The sequence below is a fragment of the Microcaecilia unicolor genome, chromosome 9 (assembly GCF_901765095.1).
Source record: "Microcaecilia unicolor chromosome 9, aMicUni1.1, whole genome shotgun sequence".
NCBI classification, from domain to species: Eukaryota; Metazoa; Chordata; class Amphibia; order Gymnophiona; family Siphonopidae; genus Microcaecilia; species Microcaecilia unicolor.
The window spans coordinates 166,786,368-166,806,204 of record NC_044039.1 but is presented as its reverse complement, the minus strand read 5'-3'; the positions used below and the strand labels follow the sequence as shown (position 1 = coordinate 166,806,204).

The window sequence follows — 19,837 nt, the reverse complement described above, 5'->3', positions numbered from 1 at the left end:
GGAATTGATGCACAGAAATCCCGTTTTAACAAAAGAATAGATGAAGCTCATTCATCAGCTAATGAACTATTTGCCATAACTTTAAAGTTTACGGTGAACAATAATAAGCAGAATCAGTATATATCTGCACAGGAATTTGCAAATAGTTTTAGCTTGAAAGTGCTGAATTTAAAAGTTTCTCAATTTGCTAAAGTGCCACTGCTGATTGAAACATATAGACCTTTTAGTGAAACAAACTATTTGTCTGAATTTTCAGTTGTTAGAGACCCAACTAGAAAAGATTATGGTCGGGATCAATAACTCATTCTGTAAATTAGATGATATTCATCCCCCAGTAGTGAAAGCTCTTTTTTGACATTCTGTGTTCAATTAGTAAATATATCTCTAGAGGGAAGGGGCTATGCTTCCTGATCTGAAAATAGCAGCTGTTAGACTGTTGTTAAAGAATGTCAAATTAGATCATACTGTAGTTAATTATTGTCCAATTTCCTCACTGCCTTTTTTCCCTAAAAAGTATTTGAGTGAGTTGTTTTGGGACAATAGATCTTCTTCTTAGTATGATTGTCACTTTCTCTAATTTTCCCCTTTCCTATTCAAAATTGGGGTTCTTCTCTTTTCTGGTGTTTGATTTACTTTAATTTTATGAGTAATGTAATCCACTTTGCCATACCTGTATGGTTAGTGGTATATCAAATAAAATTAAACCATAAACCATCTTCAGAAATATGAAATACTGGAACAATATCAATTTGGCTTTTGAAAAGACTATGACACTGAGACATTATTGATGGTGTCAAGGCCAGCTTTGATAGGTTTTTTCTTTTTTTTGGGCGGGGGGGAGGTGGGAAGAGGAATAGCCTGTTAAACATTTATCAGCACACCACTAGGCAAGCCCCATGTGTGGACAAACCCCACTAGTGGTCCAAAGATGTGTATGTGGCTATGTCGTACACCGTGCCGGTCCCGAAGCCTTCCCACTGCCACAGTCAGTTCCTGACATAGCTTCCTGTTGCCGTAGGGGTTGAATGCGGCAGTGGGAAGACTTCAGGAGTGGCACTGGCATCAGTGTGTGAAACGCTACTGCTAGTGGCGACCTCTGGAGGGGAGAAAGATGCTTTTACAACAAGTAAACAGGAGGGGGGCTTAGCTGCCAGATCACAAGCGGGTGTGAGAGAGGGATACACTCTTCCCCTTCCCTGCTAGCTATGACAAGGAGGAAGTGACCCGCCTCACAAAAGGTTACTAATCACTTCCTCCTCCTGCGCCCAGAGACGCCAAGGGTGGACCATCTGAATGATTTACTACCGCAGTGCTGGAGATTGAAGGCCAAATGAGTGAGATTTTTCTTGCGAGCCCCAGCAATGTCTAAAAGTAGTTGTGGCAGATGCACATTCCAAAAACTGACATATTCCAGTCAATAAATAGAAAATAAAATTCTTTTTTCTACCTTTGTTGTCAGAGATGCCAAGGATGGCACATCTAGAAGAGTGGTGTGTACCACCGCAATAAGTGAATTTGAAGGTTAGTGAATGAGGACTTTCTCGCAGCGCATTCAATCTATAAATTTTGTAATGGTAGTGAAGGCATTGAAGTCCAAGGAAGGGCTGCTGGCTACACTTATTGAAAAGTAAAGCCTTCATGTGTCTTTATGGATGATGTGTTACATATTTTAAACACAATTATTTCAATCACTTAACACTAAACCATATACAAACCTATGGAAACAATTCAACTGTATTACCCTTATCTGGCAGTATCTCATGATTTAATCTTGATCACAAACATGTCTGCTATAAAGACAACTAACTCCACAGATTCTGCAACATTTTCTCAAACCCCATCTGGTGTTATGACAAAACTAAAATTAAAGTTTTGCTGTCACCTCAGAGTAAGGCCAAACACATAATCCCTCTACTACAAAACACTATACAGAAACTTGTGTGAAAACACATTCAGAACCTTAACAGCACTAACTCACAAGACTCAAAAAAAAGCGACAACCTTATGCATGAAATGGCAGCACTGTAAATATTATACTATACCCCAAAACACCAATTCATTGCCTATTGAAAAAAACACACAAAACAAACATGACTGTAACTATCTCTACACAGGCAATACATATTAGCAGAGTACCACATCTTATTCCAGTGGTTTCCAAACTGTGTTATGCAGAACCCTAGAGATCCTCAAACTCTCTTCCTTAAGAAATTAGATTGTAGAATCAGTTTGTATGAACTTACACGTTTACATAAATTGAGGCTTCCTCGCTGTATGAAAAAACGTTTTAGAGGGTCTGCCATAGTAAAATGTTTGGGAATCATTGCCTTAGTTGGACACACAAAAAACCAGACTCTCAAATATGAAACAAGGGTCCACACATCAGTAATAGAGGCATGAAACTGAACTGGAAACCTCAGGAAGTCAGACTCTGCACACAACAATAATAGAGAGTGAAACTGAAATGCGAAATACCAGAGAGAGGCATTTTCAAAAGCGGACTTCCTTGTCATCAAGCAGATGAAGCCATTACGTATGGGTTGTGTCCATCAAGCAGCAGGGGGAGATAGAGAGCACTCAACTTTTCACAGTGCCTCATGGCCAGCCAGCTCCACTGCCTCTTCAGTATTCTCTATCTCCCCAAGCAGGGTGGCTGCAGCTTCTTCGAGCTCCATCAAAAATCTGCTGGGGGTGGCTCCTGGCTTGCCAGTTGTTAGCCGGGGTGTTAGAGGCTATAGCAGCTTCACTTTGAAGGCACATAGGTTAGCCCTTTCCCTGCCTTACCCATGCCCCCGTGGTTGTGGACATATTAGCTTGCTTTTCCCTGCCTTTCCCACTCATCTGAGCCTCCGGAGTTCTTATTACCTCTGCTTTCCTCACAGCGTTTAAAAAAAAATAAAATTGTTAAAGGCCTGGGAGATCCTAAACCCCAGCGCTTGCCCGAAGATAGGCCGAGGCCTTCCTCCAAGGGCCAGGCGGTCCACTCCTCTTATAGACCTCGCTTCCATGAAGCTAGAAGGTACCGCCCGGGGCATTCTGCTAGGTTCACTTCTCGTGCCCGTTTTTCAGCAGAGGAACTCCTTTCGCTCGGACAAGCGTTCTGTAGCCACCGGCTCTAGGCCTGGAGTTCAGGGGCGACCCTCTCAATGATGGTGCGCCAGCCCCCTCCTCGCTTCCTGTCATCGGAGGACGTCTTTGCCGAGGAGTGGGCCAATATTTCCTCAGATCAGTGGGTTCTGGACCTGATCACTTTGCAAGGTCTGATACAGTTAGGGGCTGTGTCCCCGGTACCTCCCGCCGAACACTGCTACGGCCGATACTCCATCTGCTTTGTGGTGCCGCGAAAAGGTGGGTCTTTTCGCCCTATTCTGGACTTAAAGAATTAAACAAGTCCCTGAGAGTGCGGCATTTCCACATGGAAACCCTTGTGCTCCGTCATTGCTGCGGAACAGCCAGGGGAGTCTCTCATGTCTCTAGACCTGAAAGAAGCTTACTTGCATATACTAATTTGGCCCCCCGCACCAGAAGTTTCTGAGGTTTGCGGTGTTGGGAAAACATTTCCAGTTCTGGGCCTTGCCTTTTGCCCTCGCCACAGCTCTCCGAACCTTTTCGAAGGTAATGGTGGTAGTAGCTGCCTTGCTCAGACGAGAAGGTATCAGGGTTCACCCGTACCTAGACGACTGGCTCATCAGAGCAGACTCTGTAACAGAGAGCTATCAAGCTACAGCCAGAGTGGTCTCAGTACTTCAATCTCTAGGCTGGGTAGTCAATATGGCCAAAAGTCACCTGACCCCCTCGCAATCTCTAGAATATTTGGGGGCCAGGTTCGACACAGACTCGGGCTATGTATACCTACCCGAGCTAAGGCGGTGTAAGCTTCAGAATCAGGTCCGTCTGCTCCTGAGGATGCCCCGCCCGCGAGCTTGGGACATTGTCCAGCTGCTGGGATCGATGACAGCCACATTGGAAGTGGTGCCCTGGGTGAGAGCGCACCTGAGACCTCTACAGTATTCCCTACTTCAAAGATGGTCTCCAGTTTCTCAGGATTATAAATGCAGACTTTCTTGGCTCCCTGTGGCCCGACTCAGCTTGGAGTGGTGGCTCTCAGACAGCATGCTGCGGCGAGGAATGCCGCTGGCGCTCCCCGATTGGTGTCTAGTAGTGACAGATGCCAGCCTGAAGAGCTGGGGCGCACATTGCAAGGGAAAGCATGCCCACGGTCTATGGACACCCGAGGAGTCGGAGTGGTCCATCAACCACCTGGAGTTGAAAGCGGCGTTTCAGGCGCTTCTGGCCTTTCAAGTGACCCTGGAAAGATTGGCTATCAAGAGTGATGTCGGACAACACGACAGCAGTGGCCTACATAAATCGACAAGGCGGCACTCAGTGCAGAGCACTGGCCGCGCAGGCCGAACAGATTTGCCACTGGGCCGAGCTGCATCTTCAGTTTCTGTCGGCAGTTCACATTGCAGGTCAGAGCAACGTGCAAGCCGATTATCTAAGCAGGCATCAGATCGATCCAGCAGAATGGGAACTAGCAGACGAAGTATTCCTGCAGATTTGTGCCAAATGGGGCAAGCCCGTGATGGATCTTATGTCGACCAGTTCCAATGCCAAAGTCCCGTGCTTCTGTAGCAGACGGAGGGATCCTCGCTCTGCCGGGTTGGATGCCTTGGCTCAACCCTGGCCCCTGGGTTTGCTGTATGTCTTCCCTCCGTGGCCCTTGATAGGGCGAGTGCTCCTGCGGATTTGGCTGCATCCAGGAGACGTGGTCCTTATCGCCCCGGATTGGCCCAAGAGACCTTGGTATGCGAACCTCCGACAGATGCTAGTGGAGGCTCCCCTTCCTTTACCTCTGGTACCGAACCTTTTGTCACAGGGCCCGGTAGCCATGGAGCACGCCTGCCGCTTTGGTCTTACGGCATGGCTATTGAGAGGGCGCAATTGAGGGACAAAGGCTATTCAAACACAGTCATTTCCACTCTCCTGCAGGCCCGCAAGCGTTCCACTTCCATGGCTTATGCCAGGATTTGGCGCCAGTTTGAGTCTTGGTGTGCTTCAAAAGCGATCACACCCATGCGGGCTCCTGTCTCGCCGATTCTGGACTTTTTGCAGGATGGTGTACAAATAGGCTTCGCCTCTAATTCCCTGCAGGTGCAAGTGACAGCGTTGGCCTCCCTTCGTTTGTAAGGTTGAAGGCGTGTCTTTAGCTGCTTATCTAGATGTGGCATGGTTTCTTAGTGGGGTGCTTCGGCTCCGGCCTTCCGTGCGAGCACCCTGTCCAGCTTGGAACCTGGGGCTAGTTTTGAAGGCCCTGCAGGCTTCTCCTTTTGAGCCGCTTCAGCGAGCATCGGAGAAGATTTGACACTAAAGGCCGTTTTTCTTGTGGCCATTACTTCGGCGAGACGGCTGTCAGAGCTCCAGGCGCTGTCCTGTAGAGACCCATTTCTGCAATTCTCAGAGTCCGGGGTCACGGTTCGGACCGTGCCTTCCTTCATGGCTAAGGTGGTTTCAGCGTTTCACCTAAACCAGCCTATTTTCTTGCCCTCCTTTGATAAGGAGGAGTTTCCAGAATCTTTTGGGCAGTTGCACGTGTTGAATGTGCGCAGGACTCTGCTGCAGTATCTGCGAGTTACTATCTCTTTCAGGATCTATGATCATCTATCAGGTCCTCGCAGAGGGTCTCCAGCGTCTAAAGCCACTATTGCCCGCTGGCTCAAAGAAACTATCTTTTCAGCTTATCTGCTTGCCGGCCGGTCTCCGCCTGTAGCCTTTAAGACGCATTCTACCAGAGCGATTTGTTCCTCTTGGGCTTCAATAGAAATCAAACAAAATAAAACATGGAAAAGAAAATAAGATGATACCTTTTTTATTGGACATAACTTAATACATTTCTTGATTAGCTTTCGGAGGTTGCCCTTCTTCCTCAGATTGGAAATAAGCAAATGTGCTAGCTGACAGTGTATATAAGTGAAAACATTCAAGCATTACTATGTCAGTCTGACAGGGTGGGAGGAGGGGGGTGGGTAGGAAGTATGCATGGGGACATCAAAGCATATCATTGATATTCTAACAGGGTGGGTGTGGATAGGGGAGGGGAGGGTGATCAACAGAGACATACAGCTTTATGGTTTATAATGGGCTAGGAACCCCAGATCCTTGTTAAGTCCTTTCTGTTGGGTGTTAAAATATTCAATCATTCTGACTTCAAAGGTCTTACGTTCTTGTATGGTTTTTAAAGTTACCTTTGAGGATTCTCACTGTGAAATCACTGGTACAGTGTCCTGGTCCTGTAAAATGTTGACCAACAGGCGTGGGAACCCTGCTGGCACCAGTATTGTTCATATGATGTCTATGTAAATTGAATCTTGTCTTAAGCATCTGGCCTGTTTCTCCAATATAGCATCCTTCGTTACATTTTTTACACTGAATGATATATACCACATTGGAAGATGAGCAAGTGAAAGATCCCTTTATGTTGAATATCTTTCCTTTGTGGATGACTTTGGGGTCCTGTGAAATATTTTGGCATAGTTTGCAACTGGATAAATTACAGGGAAGTGTGCCCTTCTGTTCCTTTTCAGTCTGTGAAGGAAGTTTACTTCTGATTAGCTTGTGTTTAAATTGGGTGGCTGTCGGAAGGCCAGTACTGGTGGGGATGGGAATATCTCTTTCACTAATTCATCCTCCTGGAGTATAGGTTGTAGATCTCTTATGATTTTCCTCAGTTTTTTCCAGCTCTGGATTGTATGTCACTACAAGCGGGATTCTGTCTGTGGATTTTTTCTTTTTGTACTGTAGCAGATTCTCCCTGGGTGTTTTGAGGGAGGAGGCAATATTCTTGGAGATTATTTTGGGGTTGTAGCCCTTCTGTTTGAAGGATTCAGTCAGGGTTTTAAGGTGTCTGTCTCTGTCCCCTGGGTCAGAGCAGATACGGTGGTATCTTGTGGCTTGGCTGTAAATGATGGATCTTTTTGTATGTGAAGGATGGAAGCTGGAGTTGTGGAGGTAGCTACATCTGTCTGGGTTTCTTGTATATAGATGTTTGTATACAGCCATCACTGATTGAGACCGTGGTGTCCAAAAAATTGACTTTTTCTGGGGAGTAGTCAATTTTGAATCTGATTGTAGGATGGTATGTATTGAATGCAGAATAAAATTGTTTCAGAGTTTCTTCACCCTCTGTCCAAATCATAAAAATGTCATCGATGTACCGGTAGTATTTTAGAGGTTTGGTCTGGTGTGTATGCAGAAATGTCTCTTCCAGTTCTTGGGCTGAAACTGGAGCACTCTCTCGTCAAGAGATATGCAGTGCAGCAACATGGGCTTCTAAGCTCTCTTTTGCCCGACATTACAGGCTGGATGTGGCTGCTAGGAGGGATGCGCGTTTTGGAGCACAAGTGCTAGCGCGTGGTGTGACCTGTTCCCACCCTATATAGGGATTGCTTTGTTACATCCCATACGTAATGGCTTCATCTGCTTGATGACAAGGAAGGGAAAATTAGGTTCTTACCTTGGTAATTTTCTTTCCTTTAGTCATAGCAGATGAAGCCATGAGCCCTCCCTGTATGATTGTCTGTATGCTGTGAATCTGTTTCAGGTTCTGTTCTTGTTTCCTGAAGTTCCTTCCTTGGGAGAAAGTTAGAAAACAGTCTTCAGGATTCATGTTCACTTATAGGAGGATGAGTCCATTCCCTCCAGTTTATGTTTTGGAGGATGAGTTTATTCCCTCCAGGAAGGTGCGTGTATCCCCCGCCAGTTATACAATAAGGAGGACGAGTTTATTCTCTCCTTTTGAGTTCATGCCCTTGTTAAGGGGCCATCGTTCGCTGTGAGGAAAGTTCATGTTATTCCCATTGCGGTTTGCCATACTGCTTTGGAAGCTTCAAATACTGAAGAGGCAGTGGAGCTGGCTGGCCATGAGGCACTGTGAAAAGTTGAGTGCTCTCTATCTGCCCCTGCTGGTTGATGGACACAACCTGTACGTAATGGCTTCATCTGCTATGACTAAAGGAAAGAAAATTACCAAGGTAAGAACCTAATTTCCCATACCCCAATTAATAAATTCAGAATGAAATACTTTTTCTACCGTTTTATTGTCTGAGCATTTTATTTTCTATTTGTGTTGGTCACAATTTTGTCAGGTTTTTTTTCCTGTCTGTACAGCCAGGAGACAAAGATTAACCCCCCCCCCCCCCCCCAAATAAAATACCTTTACAACCCAACAGACTTGAAGAAAAAGTAAATATATGCCACAGAACTGGAAAATGTTGGCATATTTAGACTGAATCTAGACTTCTGCATGAAGGTAGCTGTGCCCTCATTATTCAATATCTTTCTTTTAAATTATATTATTAAACGATATTAAGTGCATTTTTTTTTAAAGTATACCATTGCATTCCACAAAACAAGTTCCCACAAATCATCTTTCTCTTTTGATCTAGCACAGGAAAAAATTCTAAATGCTCCCAGGTTTCAACGTAATTCATGTTTGATGTGGGATATAAATTTCATAAATACAATAAATAGAAATCTGAATGTTGAGCACCTGATTTTCATAACCTGATGTCTGTTTTAGTGGCCCTTTACCAGGAGAAAAAAATCTCTGCATGAATATAACACATGCTAGGCTGTCCCTATAACTGGCCCCTTCAGGTGACACACCAGTACGATTTATAACAAATTACTACTGTACCTACGAAAGTTATTCCGTTTTTATACTTCCTCTGTGTACATCCATATACTGCCACAAGCTGGCAGTTTGAAAATATAAGTGAGATTAAATAACGATACTACCAGCAATAAAGAATGACAACACGGGTGCAGCAACTCACGTTTGCTTTGATTTGAGTGTACAGTACGGCTGGGGGGACAGCTGCACTCGGTGAGGGGAAGCAGAGACCAACCTCTGTGGCTTCAACTTTTGACGTGCAGTCTCCTGTTCTCAATCTAACCTCCATGGCTTCAGCCTGCCTCCGGGCTTTGTGCCTTCCGTGTAATGTGACCCACCCTTGCAGAAGCATGAAGTTGCGTCGATGAGGGCAGGATGCGTCATACCGGAGACCCAAAGCCCCGAGACAGGCTGATTCAATGGAAGCAGTGCTGCTACCGGGTCTGGCAGCAAGGAAAAAAACGTTACAGGAACCGGGGGGGGGGGGGGGGGTGAGAGTGGAGAGGACAGATATTGGAACTGGGAAGGGGGGGAGGAGGAAAGGGAGAGATGCTGGATACAGGTGCCTCTTCTGAATGCGTGAGGGGGGGGGGAGCTTTGGTGTGTGAGCTGGAGTTGGGGGCCCAATGCGTGTAACTAGGTAGTCTGTGTGTGGACTTAGACCCAACTGTTTATGTAAACTGCGGGATCGTGGTTCACATAAACAGTTGAGTCTAAGCTGGCACAGGAGGAGACAGTGACCTATTGTAACCTCTTCTTGCTCCTTGAACTGTACTGGAGGGCTCAACAACCGACTCGTAAAATTCATTAAAAAATTAACAACCAGCTCTTGCGAGCTGGCTCCAGCACACCATTAGTCTTGGCTTTCTTTTTGGTCATTAGGGAAATAGGTTAAAGGAAAACACCAGCAGGAGGAAAGGAAGAACATGAAGTGCGTGACAGTTTTTCCAAGGTGAACAGCTTTGTTTCTGCTATCTTGATTCAAGATATAGGAAACATTTTGGTCACCATTCTGCAATATAACTACTATGTGGAGCCAGAAATACTTCCTAATTTTAGTCTATTAGAGATTGAAAATACCAGCTGTATTTACAGAAGCAGGAAATATGTCATGCAGAAATATAGATACATAAATACTACTGTTCCCGTCTTGTGAAACATTACAAAAAGGGATTAGCTGTAGTTTTTTAGCCAACAATTATATCAGATTGTTTGGTTTCGGAGGGGTTAGCTGTGAGTTTTTGTGCTGTTTTTTTTTTTTGTTTTTTGTGGGCATGGGGAACAAGGGTTCCCATGAGTAATCACATGCTGCAGTAACTGTTTCTATGCTCCAGTTCAAGGTCCATTCTCGCTTTACTAAGAACATGAGCAGCATGCCAAATCAAACCAAAGTCCATGGAGCTGAGTATCCTCCTTCCAACAGTGTCTCCAGGTCCAGGTCACAAATACACATCAGATCCCAAAATTAGATCGTATATCGGTTTGTTTCTAGTGATAAGGGTTGATGTTCCTAAGTCTGCCTGGCTGCTAATTTTGTGGGATTTTTCATCTAATAAGTGGTCCAAATCTCTTGAATATTATGTTGCTTTTAAGTACAAAATTCAGAACAGGTTTCACAGCTTTAATTGTGTGCTCTGTGTATGTGGGTTTTTTTAAAAAGGTTTTTTTTTTTTGTTTGTTTTTTTTTTGTTCAGTCTCTCTGGGCCATATTTTCACGGTGTATCCTCTTTAGTATTTTTTTATTTATTTGTAGTAATTATACCCCGCTCTTTTCCCGCTCGATAGCAGGTTCTGTGCGGCTTACATGGCATGGTACAAAAGTAACACAGAGTTAATAGAAAGTATGGAACAGAGTATCAGAGATGACATTATTACATAGAGTAGGACAATAGTGAGAGATGTGGGGAAGGATTGGTATTTGGGTAATACTAGTTTTGTGGAGTTGGGTTCGAGAGTTAGGATGGTTCATTTGGGTAGGCTTGTTTGAGGAGGTAAGCTTCAGCAGTTAGTTCCGGAAGGGTAGGTGTTCATTGGTTTTCCTGATGTGTCGAGGTATGGCATTCCAGAGTTGGCTGCCTATAACAGAAAGTTGGATGTGTAGCAGGTTTTGTATTTGAGGCCTTTGCAGTTGGGAAGATGAAGATTGAGATATGTTCGTGAAGATTTGTGCCAGTTCCTAGGTGGAATATCGATCAGGTTGGACATGTAGCTTGGGGATTTGCCATTGAGGATCTTGTGGATCATTGTGTGGGCTTTGAAGTTAATGCGTTCCTTGATGAAAGATCCAGTTGCTTTACCCTGCACTAGGAATGCTAAACCTGTTGGTACTGTCATAGAATCTGGGAACCCAACTTTACCCCCAGATTGTGCAGGGAATTTCCAAAAGGAACTATAAACCCCATAGCTGTTTTCATCACTACTGAAGAGCAACTGAGGTGGCTGATCCAAAGTCTTTCTCTTTTTTTTTACATTGAGGACCTCTGTGGCACCCCACATATAATCATGTTTGCATCTTGCAGGGAGGATGGGGAGAAGTATTTTTCTTTTTGACTTATATTTTTTTTAGGTATGGAGGCATCATAAGAGCATAGGCCTTCCATTCTATACCTAACGGGTTTGACCTTGTAAAGGGGGAGGAGTTGTAAGTGAGAGGGAGTCAAAATAATAAAAATGATGAGATCTTTTATACCTGTTTGACATTATACTGGTGGGGAGACCTACTAATTCTCTAATCTATAGGAATTTGATTTGTATCAAGACCTTTCTTTGGTTTTCAAAAATAAAATTGTTTAAATGTTAGGTTCTCTGGTGTCTAGCACATGTGCTTATCTTCACCTTAAATTGTCTTCCCTCTAAGAAGGATAAGATCAGTTGTAAAACCTTTCCCCCCTAGTTCTATTATTGGACATTCAAATACAAAAATATGACATCACATACAGTAGATAAACAGCTGCAATCAAAACTGGACAATTCTTATCAGTTGATTATACACCAGGATTTATTACTGCCAATAATAATCCATATATGAACTTGTATAAAACCTTGTCTGTCCTACATCCAAGACTACAGTTTCTTCAAGAAAAATCCCCCACCTGGATAACTACCTTTCTTCCCCCTCCTCCCTGCCCCACATGAGCTTGGCCACAAAAGGCAGGTTTGCCCCAAGTCTACAGTTAAAACACACCAATGCCTGATCCAAACCTGACTTTTTTAAATATAGCAGGAAGCCCCACATGGTAGGTAAAGTCTTGAGTCAGTGAAGCATGAATAAGCTTGTACATCGTCACACCTGTAAACTAAGATGTTTCCTCACTCTATTCATTCCCCATTTGTACTGAAGTCCTCTTTCCCAAAGTGACCTCTCTCTCTCTCCACCCACCTATTTCCTGTGCATCGGTCTTCCCCAACCCCCCTGCCCCTTGCCTCATAATGTTTTATTCTGTTTAGAAATACAATAATCTGCCATTGCATCTTCAGAATACTCTCACCCTTCCCCCTTTACCAAGCAGATGATCAACCAATCTGTTTAAAAAAAAAAATCTACTCATTATTTGAAGTTGCAGATTTGCAATAGGACATCTCTCGATACTGAATTGGAAAGAACTCATTTTACTTGCTGCTTCCCCCCCCCCCCCTCCTGTAAGTCATTTTATCTCCTTGAGTGATGCCACAACTTTTCCAGCTGAGGCATCTATTTATTAACTAGTCTGAACACCATCTCCCCCTTTCTCTTCTCCACCCTGTCTGAAGTCCGCTTAAAGCTGCATCCCATTCTGCTTTTAAATCCTCAACCTACCTGACCCATTGTGTCCAATGATCTCTGAACAAAAAGCCCTGCTCACAGTTTACCCTCATTGATTTTACTACACCCTAACCACCACCTGAGGAGGTGCTTTGTGAGTTAAAAATAATAAGTAAATAAATAAATGAAAAAATGATAGTGATCTGAGCCATACCTTGCTGTAATATAAAATTAGACTTATTTCTGGGTTCATCAGACATCTTAAATACAAAGTGTTTCCTCCATAACGGTTGGCCTTTTATGATCTCTTTTAATCCTGCAGCTTCCAATGTATCCACTATTAAAGCAAAGGCATTTCGACTTTCTCTCTTGTTTGAATGAAAATCACCACCTAATAGCTATAAATCCTCAAATTCCAACTGTCATGCCACAGGCTCCCCCAGCCCTTCACAGTATATGCCTTATACTGCAGAACAATAGAGGCGTGAATCTACACGCAGATAATCTACAGGAGAACAATGCAGATCAGAGTGAAAGTAGAAATACATTCTTCATTAAATCAGTTGCCCGAACATGACCACATTTCACCCTCCTGGAGGGCTGTCAGAGTGCTTATTCCCTATATTAAAAAAAATACACACAAATAATAAATAATAAAAACATATTAGTTAATTATTAATGCAGTTAAGATTAATCCAATAAAATTAATTTATTAATCCCAGTTGAGTAATCCAAATAAAACTAACTCAAAAACAAGTACAAATATGTTAATTAACATATACTAACAATATTTTTTATGCTTTGTTAAAACCATTCAATTATTAATCTTCAAAAACACATATAAAACATATTATACAAAAAAACAACTTAAAAGGGACATGTACCTATTAGTAACCTACAATCCATATCTCCACCTCTTCAATATGGCTTCATCTTGTAAATAACCAGAAAACACAAATCTTCAAACTTATGTTGCATTTTAACATATGTTCAACAAGTGATTGTCTACAATTTTCCTTTTGATAGCACTTATGTTCTATAATTTTATACAGTGCATGCAATGTTTTGCCCACATATGGGAGCTTACATGGGCAGATAACTAACTACACTACTTCTCTGTTTACAATTAAAGAAATACCTTTAACTCATAACACTGTGTGTGGATATTCAAAATATTTAGTCTTCAAATTAATGGAACAGACTGAACAATTATAGCATGGGTAGTGACCCCAAACAGCATTCTTCTCATTCCTCATTGGTATTGCTGAGGGTACTATCAAATCTTTAAGATTTCTGCTCTTTTTATAAGCAACTAGCAAATACTTATCAGCAAATGCCAGTATAGCCTGTATGATATGCCAGTGTTTTCCCTAAATATTTTGAAATCATTAAACATATGGTCATTCATGGAATATTAACCACTTTGTTCATATCTTCCCTGATTTTGGAGGCTAGAAGAGTTTTTCTATTCATACTCATCCTATATTTAATGTACTTTTTTAGGGAAACCCCTATCTCGAAAACCTTCGCTTCATTGCTTCACTTGTGCACATCTTCCTGTTGAGAGTAAATCCTTCTAACCCTTAAAAATGACTCCTAAACGGTAAATTCTTTTTTTCATACTATGAGAGCTATCAAAGTGCAATAATTTGTATCTGTAGGCTTTTGAGAGAGTAGTTTCAACTTCCCATTCATATTTCAGTAGTGATATCTATAAATGCCACCACCTCTTTTTTGACTGTAATTGAGTACAACTTTGTCAGCTATGAATTGACCTCAATTCCTTTATTCCCCCCTCCCAACTAAAAATAGCATCTATGTGTATCTTCTGTAGTTTAGTTCTTATAAGAATTACCTTTGAGAAACTTATCTTCTAAATTCTACTACGTAAATGTTGGCAGTGGGGAGACCTTGGTGACTCCCATGGCAGTACCTTTTATTTGTTTAAAAAATTTCCTTCAAAGCAAAATAATTCTCTTGTAAAGACAAACCTGCCAGTTCTATAATAATTCAGTAGGTACGTGTGAATGTGAAGTCCTATTTCTCAAAGATTCTCTAGTATTCAGTGCAAACCTTCTGGGGGAATGTTTGTATGGAGAAACTCCAAATCCAGAGTTGCAAGAATAGTTTTTTCATTTACCTGTATATTTTCTAATATATATGACTTGAATCTCTTAACATATGAGGGTCAGAAGCGGAGCCAGATTGACTTTTTGCGGGGGGAGGCGAGAGCGGCGCGAGAGAGCAGACTTCCGCCGGCACTGGAGCACATTTTCAATGCAACACATTGAGAAAAAAATTGGCGCCAGAGCTGGCAGAAACTCTATTTGGGGGAGCGGCCGCTCCCCTGGCACCCCCCCTGGCTACGCCCTGATGAGGGTATGTGTTATACAAAGTGGTTGCAGAAATGCATCTACAAATGTAGACAAGGGTTCCAACTCTGAGCCTATTCACTTCCCTTTTTGAAATAACTCATCTGATTTTGTCCTGTGAAAGTGAGATGAGAAGCTGTGGTCTCTGCCCCTACATTAATTTGCCTTTCGGAGTTGCTAATTGCAGTCTTTGATGTGCTTTTTTACTAGACAACCAAACCAGCAGCAGGGAACCAAGGAAGGACACACATAGCAAGAGTTATCCAAATGCCAACTTTAATGGAAACGAGAACCCAACCCAAGTTCGGAAAAAAAACTGTCAGGGGTCACATAGGTTTCCCACAATACATTCACAGATTAAATGTATTATATTGCAGTGCCTGTGTTTATAAGAAAATTGAGATCCAGTGTCAAAAGGTAAAAGAATGCAGCCAACAGCATCTGCATAGAAAAAGCTCTGGTCTAATTCTAAAAGTCAGTAACCACCGAGTCAATAACCTATGTAACCCCTAGTTTTTTTTGTTTTGTTTTGGTTTTTTTTTTTTTTCTAAAACTTGGCCAGATTAGGTCCTTGACATTTGGAATAAACTCTTGCTGTGTTTGTCCTCCTTGGATTACTGCTGCTACGTTTGGTTGTCTGTTCTTCTGCATTAGACTGTCTTCTCTTTGTGCTTTTTATAGCCAGGGGAAGCCTTTTTTGCCCCTTGTTAGTGGTTTTGTTACCCCTGATGCAGCCTGTTTGGCAAAAACGTGGCCACATCAGTTCTATTTAATAAGAATTTTTAAGACTCCAGGTTCTACTTTTGTTTCTCTGCTTGTTGGTTTCTATGGACTTGAGGAGCCTCTTCTCATGTGTGCCAGCCTCTTTGGTTCCACCAAAACTTGTGCCAGCTGCTCCTTTTCTACTACGTGCTTGATCTGGCGCCACTAAATTAGCTTATAGAGAGGGGAGCTCCTTTCTTTGCTCCTGCTACTCTGGTGCCAGTACCATTACAGTTGCCTAAAATCCGAGAGAATCTACTTTTTCATGTGTAGTACAGGAATTGTTCTCTGCTTTCAATTCCTGTGAGGTGCCAGTGGCTAGAGTGGCTTGAGCTAAGAAAGGAGCTTCCTTCTCTGCAGTGGATTTAATGGTTCTGGGCAGATGGGAGAAGGGGGATGATGAGACCAGTCAGATGCTGGGCTGGGTAAAGGGGGCAGGTGGGAGCTGGGGCTTGGAGATGGGCTTGGTACAGGGGATGAGAGGAGGGCATTGGTGGTGGGAGAAGGACAGATTTTGAGGAAGGAAGAACATGGTCATATACAGGGGAAGGTGAAGGATGAAAGATGGAATAGAAAAATATTGGAGGAGGTGAGTGGATGCTAGGGGACTGGAGAGGAAAATATGGAAGAAATAAAGACAGTGGCTGCCAGGGAAAGAGGAAAAAGAGGGCTACAAGGATTGAAGGTGACATCGGTGAGAGAGGGTGGAAATACGGTAAGTAAAAGGGGAAATGGGAACCTGAATAAAGGGATAAGATGTAAGAAAAAGGTTGGAGGTAGAGGAGAGAGATGAATAACAGGGAAGAGATGTGAAAGAGATTGAGGCCTGGGAGGTGATGAATACAAGGGCTGAAAATGGAGGGACTGAAAAGTGAGTGAAATTCAGGCTGGAGAAGGGAATGAGGGGGGTGGGGATGGGAGGAGAAGGGAAGAAAGTGTAGGAAGTGGAAAGCTGATAAGTAGGTGAAAGAAGAGACTGAGGATTTTGGGGAGGAGGGATGAAATCAAGTTATAGGTTCATAAAAAGGCAGATGAGAGAACATACATAGTAACATAACATAGTAGATGACGGCAGAAAAAGTCCTGCACGGTCCATCCAGTCTGCCCAACAAGATAAACTCATATGTGCTACTTTTTGTGTGTACCCTACTTTGATTTGTACCTGTCCTCTTCAGGACACAGACCGTAGAAGTCTGCCCCGCCTCCCACCACCCAGACATTTGGTGTTACAGAAGGAAATGGAGACAAATTTAAACAGAAGGGTTATAGTCTGAGATGGCTGCTTGAGCGGGAGCTCCTCACCATCGCATTAAAACTTAGCAGCCCCAGTTCATCCTGAGTAATTCTGGTTTTGACTTTGCTGGAAGGAATCCTGATACCCCAGGAGTACAGTTCAGCTGAATATGTTGTGTCCGAAGGCGGTGAATCTACAATATTTTGCCTATCAGCAACGCACAGTGGCTTTGAGCCTAGACTGTGGGGAGGAGGATGGCTCGCAAGATGAAAACACGCCACCAGTATTGCTGGCTCCCTTAGCCCCTCACTCTCTGGACACTGAAAAAACATCGGAGGATCCCATGAAACATGTCTGTCTCTGCTTACAAGAAATCAAATCTGACCTCCACAGGGTGCACTCTGAACTTGCAGCCTTGGAAGCTGATTTGCGTGGGGAAATCGCAGATCTGGGCAAGCTTGTCGCTGACACAGAAATCGGCTTAGAGGAACAGGCTGAAATGATTGCGGGTTTGGATAAACAGGTGACATACGCAAAGCAGACACCAAATATTTATTAGATAAAAATTAAACAGAAGGATCAGTGTCAGAATTAGGCATAAGGAAGAAGATAGCACAGTGAAAAAAAAACAGAAAGTAGAAATAAGTTCCTGGGACCGGACTAAACAAAGCCAGTACTGGGCAAAGTTCTATGGTCTGTGCCCTGATCGTAGCTGGACAGATTCAGCTTCAGAAGTTAGAGAACAAGGCCAGTACTGGGCAGACTTCTATGGCCTGTGCCTTGATCATGGCTGAACAGATTGGGATGGGCTGGAGGGGAGCATTTCAGGGGCTTCGACATTAACCAGAAATTTTAAAACAAGGACAGCACTGGGCAGACTTCTACGGTCTATGTCCTGAAAATGGCAAGGACAAATCAAAACCAGGTATACATATGAAGTATCACATACTATATGTAATAAGTTTATCTTGTTGGTCAGACTTGATGGACCGTTCAGGTCTTTATCTGCCGTCATTTACTATGTTAGATGCACAAAAGTCCCCAGAAACAACCGTGTACATTGAGATTCTTGGTAAAAGTTACCGAGTTAGAAATAGCAAGCGATACTCAAAGGAAATAGCATGCAAATGAGCTGCATGGACTTTCAGCAAGCAGCTCGGTAGGGAAGGAACAATAATTTGGTAGGCATCGATGCTATGAGCATGCCCAGAACTGCTGACCCAAAAAAGTGAACTTAACAATTTGTTAAATTTGTTGCTCCATTAGCGGGTCAAAGTAACATAGTAGATGATGGCAGGTAAAGACCTGTACGGTCCATCCAGTCTGCCCAAGATAAACTTATTACATATAGTATGTGATACTTCATATGTATACCTGGTTTTGATTTCTTTGCCATTTTCAAGGCATAGATCGTAGAAATCTGCCGTGAGCTGTCCTTGTTTTAAAATTTCTGAAGTTAATGTCGAAGCCTTTGAAATGCTCCCCTCCAGCCCATCCCAATCTGTTCAGCCATAATCAAGGCACAGGCCATAGAAGTCTGCCCAGCACTGGCCTTGTTCTCCAGACTCTGAAGCTGACTCCATTGATCTTTTCAATATTGGTATAAATGAATGTGTTGCTATGGGCTTTCTGTTACTGTTACTCATTTGTATAGAAATCCTGTACGTCCCAGTAGTTACTTTATACAACCACCCAATACAAAACTTGGATTCTTTTAGTGAAATTGTTTACTATTTGCAATTTCCTGTTAAGGCATTCTTTTATAAAATGCTATTCTTAACAAACATGCTCCCAGCCACCTTTTGGGGTGAATAGCCTGGCCACAGTGTTTCTCACAGACCTGGACGACTTCCTAAGAGGATCATGGTTTGTTCTAATTGGGTAAACTAAGATGGAGGATATTGTTGACTTGGCTGACATCCAGTGTAAGAATTTGTGTCCCAAGAGTTCTGCTGACCCTTGAATTGACCATCCACTCAAGCTTTTTTTAACTGAAATTTCTGGGAAGCCACATTCACATGTTACTTTTTAAATCTTAATATAACAGGTCAATTTAAGTCATCATATATTTGGTCTAAAAGGCCACATTAAGGACAACAAAGTCTGAATGTGACTCAAGGGCTGCTGGCTTGAAAATTACTGTCTTTTGCCATGAACAGTGTCACCAAATATCTCATCATAATCATCAATCATCACTTTAGTGGACGGACCCTTTCAAAGTGGTTTACAAAACATCCAAACAAAGATTGGCAGTTTCTGACTGGTATTTTCTTATTCTCTGTCTGTGGCCCTGTGCATCCCTAGTCCTTTTATAAAACTGACAACAGAAACTGTAAGGCTGATGCTCTTAGGTGTTAGACCAAGAAAAATGTTTGCTGATCCTTTCTAAAGGATATTACTATTTTCCATTTCATATAACTCTGTGGATAATTTATTCCAGTAACTTGGACCTATCCCACTAAAAGCTTTATTTCTCCATCTCCCTCTTCGGCAAAATTCCAAAGAAGGACTTTTAGCTAAATCTAAGCACATGAGCTGGCTCATACCAGTGAATTGCCTCTAATAATATGCAGTTTCTCAGTATAAAAGAATGTAATATCAAAGGTATGAATGTAAACAAGTAGCATTCCCTAACTCAGTGTTTCTCAAGTTAGTCCTGGAGTTCCCTCTTACCAGTCAGGTTTTCAGGATATCCACAATGAATATACATGAAATTAGTTTGCATGCAATTATATGCAAATCTCTTTCATTCATATTCATTGTGGATATCCTAAAATCTTGACTGGCAAGGAGGAGGTACTGCAGAACTGCCTTGGCCTACTGGTTAGGGCAGTGTTTCCCTGTGATATTCTCTAAAATGTGCTTTCTAATCAGATCCTTCATCCCAGCAGTGCACCATGGTTGAGAGTTCAAACAGTCTTAGTTGTAGTCTGTGTTTGAAATTGCCCTTCCTAAAAGGTTTGAGAGAGTTTATGTTCAGGTCTGATGCTTTTCTGACTGTCCTGTGTCACATAGATAAATCTAACAGCCTTTCCCAAATTTTGTAACCATAGCTG

The 19,837-nt window shown here is 42.7% G+C and overlaps 1 protein-coding gene across 1 annotated transcript in view; it reads left to right on the top strand.

Moving 5' to 3' along the window:
- LOC115477091 (fermitin family homolog 2-like) overlaps positions 1–19,837 on the top strand; it is a 162,002-nt gene that overhangs the window by 118,962 nt on the left and 23,203 nt on the right. The window contains exon 5 of the mRNA XM_030213708.1: positions 17,195–17,304. Within this exon, the coding sequence (XP_030069568.1) occupies positions 17,195–17,304 (110 nt within the window). The remainder of the gene's footprint in view (positions 1–17,194; positions 17,305–19,837) is intronic.